The 12591-nt window shown below is 39.3% G+C and overlaps 1 protein-coding gene across 2 annotated transcripts in view; it reads right to left on the bottom strand.

Annotated features, from left to right (window-relative positions):
- Nucleotides 1-12591, bottom strand: part of LOC132979513 (lactoylglutathione lyase-like) — a 34085-nt gene that overhangs the window by 20443 nt on the left and 1051 nt on the right. Inside the window, exons 2-6 of one of the 2 annotated variants that reach the window (XR_009674056.1) lie at nucleotides 4818-4900; nucleotides 4462-4602; nucleotides 4173-4240; nucleotides 2952-3041; nucleotides 645-839 (exon numbers count right to left, since the gene is read on the bottom strand). Coding sequence is in view for 1 of the 2 variants with exons in the window: in XM_061045383.1 (XP_060901366.1) it covers nucleotides 748-839; nucleotides 2952-3041; nucleotides 4173-4240; nucleotides 4462-4602; nucleotides 4818-4900 (474 nt within the window). In the remaining variant the exon portion in view is untranslated. Of the gene's footprint in view, nucleotides 1-443; nucleotides 840-2951; nucleotides 3042-4172; nucleotides 4241-4461; nucleotides 4603-4817; nucleotides 4901-12591 lie in introns of those variants that run through there. The other variant, XM_061045383.1, reaches the window with a different exon arrangement.

Here is a 12591-nt window from a genome sequence, read left to right as displayed (position 1 = left end):
ACCTCCACATTCACACCCTGATGGCTGCTGAGTAAAGAGTCCATCAGTGTTCATTAATCTAATTCATTCACATTTATGCGCTGCAGATGAAACAGCAGGAGTAACTCAGGGTTAAGCGTCTTGTCCAAGGACACATCGGGATCAAACCCTCCTTTCCATAAAAATGCCCAAACAGAAACTCGTGCACTCTTTACTTGAATTGGACTTAATTACCATTACATTTATTTTTGCGAGTTAGAAAGCTCACTAGAGTTTTCATGCAGTTTTCAAAATTGTGACTTTGCACATCTTTGTTTTTGAGATTTAAAATGTGCCAAATTGTGTTTCTTACAAATACAGATCATTAGCCGGGATAGAAAGGGTCAATAATAATAATAATTTATTTTTTTCTACGTTGTCCCATGAAACTGAAAGAAAAGACAAACTCAGTCATATGAACAGTGACCTTTATAAAGTCATATCATTTTATTTCAGTGTCTCTTTTTTTTTATTTTACACAAACTGAAAATGATGACGAACTCAGCAGCTACAAAAAGGAAGTCGTATCCATAGCAACACTTCAGGTATCTAATCTTTTCTTTACTTATTATTTGTCCAATAAGAAGTCCAGGCCGTGCCTTTGCACACGAGATCGCGCTCCTCTTCACTGATCCCTCACGTTCTCGTTGCTAAATGCGTTTCGCTAAACAAATCGGCGTTCTGCTCTTCCAGCCAACGCAGCGAGAGCAGCCGGCGTCGTCACGGTCTTTAGGAGGTTATGGACACCATGTTGTTGGGACTCAGGATCTCGATCCAGTAACCATCAGGGTCTTGGATGAAAGCCAAGCCTTTCATTTTACCTGAGAGGGAAACAAAGAGTGTGAATGTTAGGAAATGAGGAGAATAAATCGACCAATCAGAGAGCAGCGGTAGATTTTATTCACCACCAACAACATGGCCTTCAGAGCTTTAGGGTTAGGGTTAGGAGATGGGGGGGGGAGCGATCGTGCTTTTAGTGAAAACGCCCCAGGAAAGTAGCGTCCAACATTATTCACTTTAATTTACCATCTCTTCAAAACGACATGTTTACATCACCTGACATCTTCAGAAACACTGACATGTTTACATCACCTGACATCTTCAGAAACACTGACATGTTTACATCACCTGACATCTTCAGAAACACTGACATGTTTACATCACCTGACATCTTCAGAAACACTGACATGTTTACATCACCTGACATCTTCAGAAACACTGACATGTTTACATCACCTGACATCTTCAGAAACACTGACATGTTTACATCACCTGACATCTTCAGAAACACTGACATGTTTACATCACCTGACATCTTCAGAAACACTGACATGTTTACATCACCTGACATCTTCAGAAACACTGACATGTTTACATCACCTGACATCTTCAGAAACACTGACATGTTTACATCACCTGACATCTTCAGAAACACTGACATGTTTACATCACCTGACATCTTCAGAAACACTGACATCTTTACATCACCTAACATCTTCAGAAACACTGACATGTTTACATCACCTAACATCTTCAGAAACACTGACATGTTTACATCACCTGACATCTTCAGAAACACTGACATGTTTACATCACCTGACATCTTCAGAAACACTGACATGTTTACATCACCTGACATCTTCAGAAACACTGACATGTTTACATCACCTGACATCTTCAGAAACACTGACATGTTTACATCACCTGACATCTTCAGAAACACTGACATGTTTACATCACCTAACATCTTCAGAAACACTGACATCTTTACATCAAGTTTTGAGCACATCAAATCAAACAGGACAACATCAAATCTGTACAAACAACAAAGTCCTCAACACGACATCTCAGTGATGTTTGCTCAGAACGTTTCCCCTGAGATCACCGTCAGGATGAAAGTCTACAAACATACAGACAGATTTATATTTTATTATATTATATTATATTATATTTTATTTTGTATAACTGCACTGTTATTGTTTAGATCGTCATATCATACTGCTCTTTTACTGCTGGTTACATAACCCTAAAGTCACTTTATATTATCACAGGTCACTTTAACTTGCCGTCCTACACATCATTCCTTTATATTCTTTTGTATATATATATATATATATATATATATATAATATATATATAAATCCTATTGTTGTTTCTATCTGTATTTATCTGATCTATCCTGTGAATTTTGTATTACTTCTTTCTTGTCTGTGCTGCTGCAACGCTCGAGTTTCCCCTCTGGGGATCAATAAAGTATTATCCTATCCTATCCTAGACTTCTGTATTTTTGATGTGTCTGTGTTGATAGAGCTGCTGTTTGGAAGTGAAGGGTGAGACATTCATCATCACTGAAGCATCGAGAGTGCTAATCATCAGTTAGTTATGTAACGACAGTCTGAGGATCACTATCAGCTGTCTGTCACTCAGTGTTGTGAGCAGTGATGTCCATTAAGGGCAGTAAACTTTAGATTAAAGTTTAAACAATCTTTGATGTCAGGATGAGGAGAAGTCTGTTCTTTTGCTCCCTCAGAGGGACAGCGGAGCGTCTAACAGCGTTAATCCACGAGCTCCTCGTCTCCTCGACCACAACTGACTTTAGTTTAAAAATACAAAATAAAGAATAGATGAGACTGATAATGTCTCCGTAGCGTGCGGAAGCATTTCTCGCCCTCCAGCTGGGCGGCTCCATCAGCGTGGTGACTTGAGACGGTTGTTTATGAGGAAATGTGTGAAAATTGAAGGTTTGATCAACTTTTCTGATCGGACAGTTTTTTTCTAATTTCTTTAAACATTTTAATTTATTAATTATAATTTTTATCTATTTTTGAAATTCGAAACTTCAACATAAAGAGATCAACCAATCAATCTAAAATATACTGCACAGGTTTTCCAGCTGTATTAGTTTAACCCCTCGATGACCCCCGATGTCTCACCATCCTCGGGCTTCTTGACGAACGTCACTCCTTGTTCTTCAAACAGTTTGCACGCTTCGTAGACGTCAGGAACTGCGATCCCGATGTGACCTGTGGAGCGTGAGGGGAGAGAAAGAGTCTGATCACCGTGAGTCACCAGAACACATACACACATCCAGAGTCTGTTTGGAGTTAGCAGACACGATCCAATTCAGAGACAATCATTCAAATAGTTTTGGTTTGATGCCGTCCAACAAACCATTTTCAACTCTGTCACCAAATGACAAAAAGTATCATATTAGAATAATTAGGGACGCACCGACGCATCAGTTCAACATCTGTATAGTCAAGGTAGGTTTATTCAGACATTAAGACGTTTCAGCAACAAGTGCTCTGAAGTCGCTGACCACAGACTGTCCCGCTGGACGCAGGTTCCCCTGCTGCTCTCGTCTCATCAGAAGGGATTCTGTTTTAACAATCCACCTCAGAACGTCTTCCTGAGGATTCAGGCTCACAGTTTGTGTGTGTCGAGTCACAGCTGAGAGGCTGGCTCAGACTTTCAGATACCCACCACAGGGCCACCTTACACAGACCAACTCTCACCAACTGTCAGAATACTAATAATATTATAGGCCATGTTGACAGACATCGGCACATCACAAATAATGTGGCATCAACTGATATCAGTAGCCGATGTTTATTTGTTGTGCTGATTGAAGGCTGTCGTCTACTAAACATAACTACTGATTCAGAGAAGAGGTTTTTTTATTGGCCGGATGACGTCAGCTGTTGAACAAACTCTGACTTGTTTTCATGTCAAACTTGAGAGAAAATATTGTGTTGTTTGAGTCTGACACTAAAAGAAGTCATCAAACAAACATCAGTATCAGAATCATTCTCTAATAATCACATGTCCTCAGGTTTCTTACATGTTACAAACAAATGTTCAAACAATATGGAAACACACACTCGTGCCCAGGTGTCTCATTTTGACAGGAAGTTCTCCACTCCTCTGAACATCTGACTTTATTAGCTGCTAACACTTCAAATAAGGTGTTAAAATCCTCCAAAAGACACAAATAAAGCTGATTAAAGACACAAATAAAGCTGATTAAAGACAGCTCTGTGTGTCTGCTCTTTGCTCTCCACTGACTCAGAAGAACTGTTCTGATTGGACAACAGAGAGTTAAACTCGTACATCTCACATCCAAGCAGTTTGTCAAAACAGGGAAACAAACTCACCAAAACCACGAGGATCTGAGTTTCCATTGTGATAAGACTGACTCTCATCCGCCTCAGAGCCCCAGTTACTGAAAGACAAGAAGGAGGACAAAGATTAAAGAAGAAACAGGAAGTCACCTCCTTCAGACAGATCGAGAGACACGTGAAATATTTATTTATTTTTGATCTTTGGATGTGTCTGAAACTGCAGACTGACGTCCTGTCTACTACAGGACAAACACACTTAAAGAGTTTTCAGGGTGAGCTGCATGTGTGAACAAACAGATCCACTGAGCATTAAGATAATTACTGCGTCAGCTCGATCGTGGCTCTTCTAGAAAAGGTCCACGCCGTCTTTTCCTTTACGTCTGTAGGAATCTCCTTCTTGTCCTCGTATCCCAAAAAGAAGAGAGAGAAACGCATGGAGGGGAAGTCAAACTTTTGGAGGAGCCTGAAAAATGTAGCAAACCAGAACGAAAGATCCACCTTAGTCAAAGAGTCAAGTGCACACACACACACACACACACACACACACACACACACACACACACACACACACACACACACACACACACACACACACACACACACACACACACACACACACACACACACACACACACACACACACACACACACACACACACACACAGTACTTATACTCACGTCATGCCGAGGATTCTGGTGTAGAAGTCCAATGATTTGACCGGATCTTTAACCCGCAGCATCGTCTGCTGCATCATGAAATCCTACAACACAGAAACAGACAAAAATATCCAGTTATCAAAAACTTTATTTATAAGAGAGCTGTCCCCCCCCCCCCTCCCTCCTCTCTAGAGTCCATGCTCACACAGGTCACCATGTGGTGGACTCTGAAGCTTCAGTGTTTATCCAGCTCTGCATGGGTCTGTAAACCTTTCTGTGTTCTAACCTCTCTCCATTTTTCAAAAGCATCTCCAATATTGATCCTAGTTTGAGCACGTTTCTGCTCGTGGAGCTTATTAGAAACATGCAGAGGCTTTTTAGGTCGGGTACAATCACTTCTATCTGAACCACTTCTCTTGCCCGCTTCCATCGCTGCAACACCTGTTGACCTGATAACTGCTCTCATATCTGGCAAACAGAGGGGAGTCCAAAACGGCCGTGTGGGGGTGTGCCTTAAAAGCGCCTACCTTCTCTGGTCCAAACAAATCCAGAGCATTCAGGAGCAGAATCTAAAGTTAGAAGGAGGACATACTGGCTGCTGCATTGTTGTCAGAGAAGCCAGCACTTCAACATGTTTCCTTTATGATCAGATAGTAAGATACCTTTATCATCTCACATCTCACTGAGTGGACCTTTAAATAACTTTGGATGATGATTGGTTAAACCTTGAAGTGGTGTATTCATCCTCAGAGAAACCTCGACAAGCTTTTTGTTTGCAGCGCAGACGATCTTCTCTTTCTGATTCGTCTGAAGTCCAGCTGGAGAGAATTTGAGTTCTGGCACTCAGTTGTGAACAAAATGCATATTGCAGATGTTTTAAAGAGTCCTGCAGGAGGGTCGGAGGCAGGGCATGTATTTACTGACTTCTGTAAAAACTGATGAGAGAAGAACCAGTCCCTCGTCTGACTGATTCCGGTCTCTGGTTTTGACTCTCATTCTGATATTTTTTCGGGTCTATGACCACCAAACTTTCACTGTGTGTGTTTCACAGCAGAGTGTTATCTCTGCGGCGAGCCCGATGCCCTCTTCCTGTTCCTTTAACAGAGTCGACTTTTCACAGAGTAAAAAAATGCAGAAACCTCACACATGATGTTGCTGCATTCATCCAGACCTCACATTTAAAACTAAATACACTACTTCATAAGATGAAACCATCATTAGTGCCTCAGGACGGCTGCAGCCTGAACGTCACATTTAAGACTTTTTAAGACCTGATCAAAGAAAAATGTAGAACATTTGTAGATCGCATAGCTTCTTAATTTTAGATTTCTATGTGATGAAACATCTCAGATTCCCATTGTCCCAAATTCAAAATCTATTTTGCAAATATCTTGAAAGTTTCCCCATGAAAGTATTTCCTCTTCTCTTCTCAGTGAATGTTTATGTGCGCTGCTGTAGCTGTCAGGATGTCATCACATGAACAAATGAAACGCCAACGACACAGCGTACATTTGGTAAAGTTAGCAAACCAGTCTCAGTCTCTTTGACGCGATTATGAGACGTCTGATGAAATTTTATGCATGTCATTTTATGACTTTGACTTTTTTAAGACCTTTAAAGGGTCTGTGGCGACTTCGTTTAAAGACACTAAGAAGAGCCTCAGTGAAAAGAAAGCAGAGTTTAAGTAGGGTGTGCAGGCGGGTGAAGGAGATATGAGGCCAAAGCCAACGTGCAAAAGAACTGCAGTTCTTCGAGTGTCCACTAGAGGCGGGCTCCAAGTCACACATTCAAAAAAGCTGTTTTTTTTAGCATAAATAAACTTGTTTACAGTCTGGTTCAAAAAATTAATTAGGTCTGATTACTTAAACCCTTTTCACACGTACAGAAATCTCCTGAAAAGCTCCGGAGATTAGTCTACCCGGAGGTTCTTTAGTCTGTGTGTGAACGCAAACAGACGCATTTTTCACAGACTTTACCCGGAGTTTCTCCTCCAGACCTCTAGTAGTTTATCCGCAGAAAATCCGAGTGAGCCGATGTCTGAACGCGGCCGAATATACTCCGGAGATTTCAACTCGAGCCAATAGAAAGAGAGTGACGTTTATATAGTGACCGGCTAAAGTGTCTGCACGCGACCACTACGATCTCCGTGCTCTAATTAAACGTCTGCAATCTGTCTTCTGTTCGTCAGTATGTTGTTCTCTTCATTCTGTTTTCTGTTCGTCAGTATGTTGTTCTCTTCATTCTGTTTTCTGTTTGTCAGTATGTTGTTCTCTTCATTCTGTTTTCTGTTCGTCAGTATGTTGTTCTCTTCATTCTGTTTTCTGTTCGTCAGTATGTTGTTCTCTTCATTCTGTTTTCTGTTTGTCAGTATGTTGTTCTCTTCATTCTGTTTTCTGTTTGTCAGTATGTTGTTCTCTTCATTCTGTTTTCTGTTTGTCAGTATGTTGTTCTCTTCATTCTGTTTTCTGTTCGTCAGTATGTTGTTCTCTTCATTCTGTTTTCTGTTTGTCAGTATGTTGTTCTCTTCATTCTGTTTTCTGTTCGTCAGTATGTTGTTCTCTTCATTCTGTTTGTCAGTATGTTGTTCTCTTCATTCTGTTTTCTGTTTGTCAGTATGTTGTTCTCTTCATTCTGTTTTCTGTTCGTCAGTATGTTGTTCTCTCTTCATTCTGTTTTCTGTTTGTCAGTATGTTGTTCTCTTCATTCTGTTTTCTGTTCGTCAGTATGTTGTTCTCTTCATTCTGTTTGTCAGTATGTTGTTCTCTTCATTCTGTTTTCTGTTTGTCAGTATGTTGTTCTCTTCATTCTGTTTTCTGTTCGTCAGTATGTTGTTCTCTTCATTCTGTTTGTCAGTATGTTGTTCTCTTCATTCTGTTTTCTGTTTGTCAGTATGTTGTTCTCTTCATTCTGTTTTCTGTTCGTCAGTATGTTGTTCTCTTCATTCTGTTTGTCAGTATGTTGTTCTCTTCATTCTGTTTTCTGTTTGTCAGTATGTTGTTCTCTTCATTCTGTTCATCAGTATGTTGTTCTCTTCATTCTGTTTTCTGTTCGTCAGTATGTTGTTCTCCTCATTCTGTTTTCTGTTCGTCAGTATGTTGTTCTCCTCATTCTGTTTTCTGTTCGTCAGTATGTTGTTCTCTTCATTCTGTTTGTCAGTATGTTGTTCTCTTCATTCTGTTTTCTGTTCATCAGTATGTTGTTCTCTCTTCATTCTGTTTTCTGTTTGTCAGTATGTTGTTCTCTTCATTCTGTTTTCTGTTTGTCAGTATGTTGTTCTCTCTTCATTCTGTTTTCTGTTCGTCAGTATGTTGTTCTCTCTTCATTCTGTTCGTCAGTATGTTGTTCTCTTCATTCTGTTTGTCAGTATGTTGTTCTCTTCATTCTGTTTGTCAGTATGTTGTTCTCTTCATTCTGTTTTCTGTTTGTCAGTATGTTGTTCTCTTCATTCTGTTTGTCAGTATGTTGTTCTCTTCATTCTGTTTTCTGTTCGTCAGTATGTTGTTCTCTTCATTCTGTTTGTCAGTATGTTGTTCTCTTCATTCTGTTTTCTGTTTGTCAGTATGTTGTTCTCTTCATTCTGTTTTCTGTTCGTCAGTATGTTGTTCTCTCTTCATTCTGTTTTCTGTTTGTCAGTATGTTGTTCTCTTCATTCTGTTTTCTGTTCGTCAGTATGTTGTTCTCTTCATTCTGTTTGTCAGTATGTTGTTCTCTTCATTCTGTTTTCTGTTTGTCAGTATGTTGTTCTCTTCATTCTGTTTTCTGTTCGTCAGTATGTTGTTCTCTTCATTCTGTTTGTCAGTATGTTGTTCTCTTCATTCTGTTTTCTGTTTGTCAGTATGTTGTTCTCTTCATTCTGTTTTCTGTTCGTCAGTATGTTGTTCTCTTCATTCTGTTTGTCAGTATGTTGTTCTCTTCATTCTGTTTTCTGTTCGTCAGTATGTTGTTCTCTTCATTCTGTTTGTCAGTATGTTGTTCTCTTCATTCTGTTTGTCAGTATGTTGTTCTCTTCATTCTGTTTTCTGTTCGTCAGTATGTTGTTCTCTTCATTCTGTTCGTCAGTATGTTGTTCTCTTCATTCTGTTTGTCAGTATGTTGTTCTCTTCATTCTGTTTTCTGTTCGTCAGTATGTTGTTCTCTTCATTCTGTTCGTCAGTATGTTGTTCTCTTCATTCTGTTCGTCAGTATGTTGTTCTCTTCATTCTGTTTTCTGTTCGTCAGTATGTTGTTCTCTTCATTCTGTTTGTCAGTATGTTGTTCTCTTCATTCTGTTTTCTGTTCGTCAGTATGTTGTTCTCCTCATTCTGTTTTCTGTTCGTCAGTATGTTGTTCTCTTCATTCTGTTCTCTGTTTGTCAGTATGTTGTTCTCCTCATTCTGTTTTCTGTTCATCAGTATGTTGTTCTCTTCATTCTGTTTTCTGTTCGTCAGTATGTTGTTCTCTTCATTCTGTTTTCTGTTCGTCAGTATGTTGTTCTCTCTTCATTCTGTTTTCTGTTCGTCAGTATGTTGTTCTCTCTTCATTCTGTTTTCTGTTTGTCAGTATGTTGTTCTCTCTTCATTCTGTTTTCTGTTCGTCAGTATGTTGTTCTCTCTTCATTCTGTTTTCTGTTCGTCAGTATGTTATTCTCCTCATTCTGTTTTCTGTTTGTCAGTATGTTGTTCTCTTCATTCTGTTTGTCAGTATGTTGTTCTCTTCATTCTGTTCGTCAGTATGTTGTTCTCTTCATTCTGTTTTCTGTTTGTCAGTATGTTGTTCTCTTCATTCTGTTTGTCAGTATGTTGTTCTCTTCATTCTGTTCGTCAGTATGTTATTCTCCTCATTCTGTTTTCTGTTTGTCAGTATGTTGTTCTCTTCATTCTGTTTGTCAGTATGTTGTTCTCTTCATTCTGTTCGTCAGTATGTTGTTCTCTTCATTCTGTTCGTCAGTATGTTGTTCTCTTCATTCTGTTTTCTGTTCGTCAGTATGTTGTTCTCCTCATTCTGTTTTCTGTTCGTCAGTATGTTGTTCTCCTCATTCTGTCTTCTGTTCGTCAGTATGTTGTTCTCTTCATTCTGTTTTCTGTTCGTCAGTATGTTGTTCTCTTCATTCTGTTTTCTGTTCGTCAGTATGTTGTTCTCTTCATTCTGTTTTCTGTTCGTCAGTATGTTGTTCTCTTCATTCTGTTTTCTGTTTGTCAGTATGTTGTTCTCTTCATTCTGTTTTCTGTTTGTCAGTATGTTGTTCTCTTCATTCTGTTTTCTGTTCGTCAGTATGTTGTTCTCTTCATTCTGTTTTCTGTTCGTCAGTATGTTGTTCTCTTCATTCTGTTTTCTGTTCGTCAGTATGTTGTTCTCTTCATTCTGTTTTCTGTTCGTCAGTATGTTGTTCTCTTCATTCTGTTTTCTGTTCGTCAGTATGTTGTTCTCCTCTCTTTTGTGGATGTTGTCATTCCCTTGGATTACACATAGCATTGATATAAAGGTAAATATTCTCATTATAACGTCGTGTAGCGGACTCTGTTGCTTCGGCCGCTACTTCCGCGTTGTTTATTTACGCCTTATTTATGTCTTACCTCAGGAGACCCCCCCCCGCCCCCCCTCCCCCCTCTGACAGGGAAAGTCCCCCGCTGTGAGGAGCATATGTGAATGGCTAGGTCGGGAGAATCTCTGGAGAAGTCCTCCTGTTAATATCTAGATATTATCCGGAGTGCAGATGTGAAAACGTCTTTATTGTCCTCACACTGTACGGGGGGTGAATGTTTTTATAACGCATTTGTTTTGATTTGATGAACAATACGTGTTATTCAAAGTAAGGCGTGTAGCTGACCTGATTGACAGGCGGGCGCGGTGTAGCCGTTTGTCAGGAGGTTTAAAACCCGCCTCAGCTCTCAGCCTGTCGTCAGGTCAACTGAACGTTACATTCAACAGATTCAGACGTACATGAGGGGGACTCGTCTCTCTGCAGACAGACGCCCACTGCGTTGGAGGGACAACGGGCGCGGAGGATTCCTGCAACTCTCCAAGCTGGCTCGCAAATATCTGAGTGTACAAGATACCTCTGTGCGCTCTGAACCGGTGTTCACGTCAGCAGGAAATATTATTAATAAAAAGAGAGCTGCACTCGATCCTGATGGAGTTCATATAAAGTCTTTCTATATATAAATAAATATATATATATAAAGACTTTATATATATATATATATATATAAATAAATATATATATATAAAGACTTTATATATATATATTTATTTATATATATTTATATATATATATATATATATAAAGACTTTATATATATATATAAAGACTTTATATATATATATATATATAAATAAATATATATATATAAAGACTTTATATATATATATAAAGTCTTTATATATATATATAAAGTCTTTATATATATATATATATATATAAATATATATAAATAAATATATATATATAAAGACTTTATATATATATATATATATAAAGTCTTTATATATATATATAAAGTCTTTATATATATATATATATATAAATATATATAAATAAATATATATATATAAAGTCTTTATATATATATATATATATAAAGACTTGTGATTCTGGTGAATAATATTAAAACACGAGTCTCTCATGTCTCTATGAGTCTCTCATGTCTCTCATGTCTCTGTGAGTCTCTCATGTCTCTCATGTCTCTGTGAGTCTCTCATGTCTCTCATGTCTCTGTGAGTCTCTCATGTCTCTGTGAGTCTCTCATGTCTCTGTGAGTCTCTCATGTCTCTATGAGTCTCTCATGTCTCTCATGTCTCTGTGAGTCTCTCATGTCTCTGTGAGTCTCTCATGTCTCCGTGAGTCTCTCATGTCTCTCATGTCTCTGTGAGTCTCTCATGTCTCTGTGAGTCTCTCATGTCTCTATGAGTCTCTCATGTCTCTATGAGTCTCTCATGTCTCTGTGAGTCTCTCATGTCTCTGTGAGTCTCTCATGTCTCTGTGAGTCTCTCATGTCTCTGTGAGTCTCTCATGTCTCTCATGTCTCTGTGAGTCTCTCATGTCTCTGAGTCTCTCATGTCTCTGTGAGTCTCTCATGTCTCTGTGAGTCTCTCATGTCTCTCATGTCTCTGTGAGTCTCTCATGTCTCTATGAGTCTCTCATGTCTCTGTGAGTCTCTCATGTCTCTCATGTCTCTGTGAGTCTTTCATGTCTCTATGAGTCTCTCATGTCTCTGTGAGTCTCTCATGTCTCTCATGTCTCTGTGAGTCTCTCATGTCTCTATGAGTCTCTCATGTCTCTGTGAGTCTCTCATGTCTGTGAGTCTCTCATGTCTGAGTCTCTCATGTCTCTCATGTCTCTGTGAGTCTCTCATGTCTCTCATGTCTCTGTGAGTCTCTCATGTCTCTATGAGTCTCTCATGTCTCTATGAGTCTCTCATGTCTCTGTGAGTCTCTCATGTCTCTGTGAGTCTCTCATGTCTCTATGAGTCTCTCATGTCTCTGTGAGTCTCTCATGTCTCTATGAGTCTCTCATGTCTCTGTGAGTCTCTCATGTCTCTGTGAGTCTCTCATGTCTCTCATGTCTCTGTGAGTCTCTCATGTCTCTGTGAGTCTCTCATGTCTCTATGAGTCTCTCATGCCTCTCATGTCTCTATGAGTCTCTCATGTCTCTGTGAGTCTCTCATGTCTCTATGAGTCTCTCATGTCTCTATGAGTCTCTCATGTCTCTGTGAGTCTCTCATGTCTCTGTGAGTCTCTCATGTCTCTATGAGTCTCTCATGTCTCTGTGAGTCTCTCATGTCTCTCATGTCTCTGAGTCTCTCATGTCTCTATGAGT

This window comes from Labrus mixtus, chromosome 1 (assembly GCF_963584025.1).
Source record: "Labrus mixtus chromosome 1, fLabMix1.1, whole genome shotgun sequence".
Lineage (NCBI taxonomy): Eukaryota > Metazoa > Chordata > Actinopteri > Labriformes > Labridae > Labrus > Labrus mixtus.
This window is presented reverse-complemented; position numbering and strand designations above follow the sequence as displayed.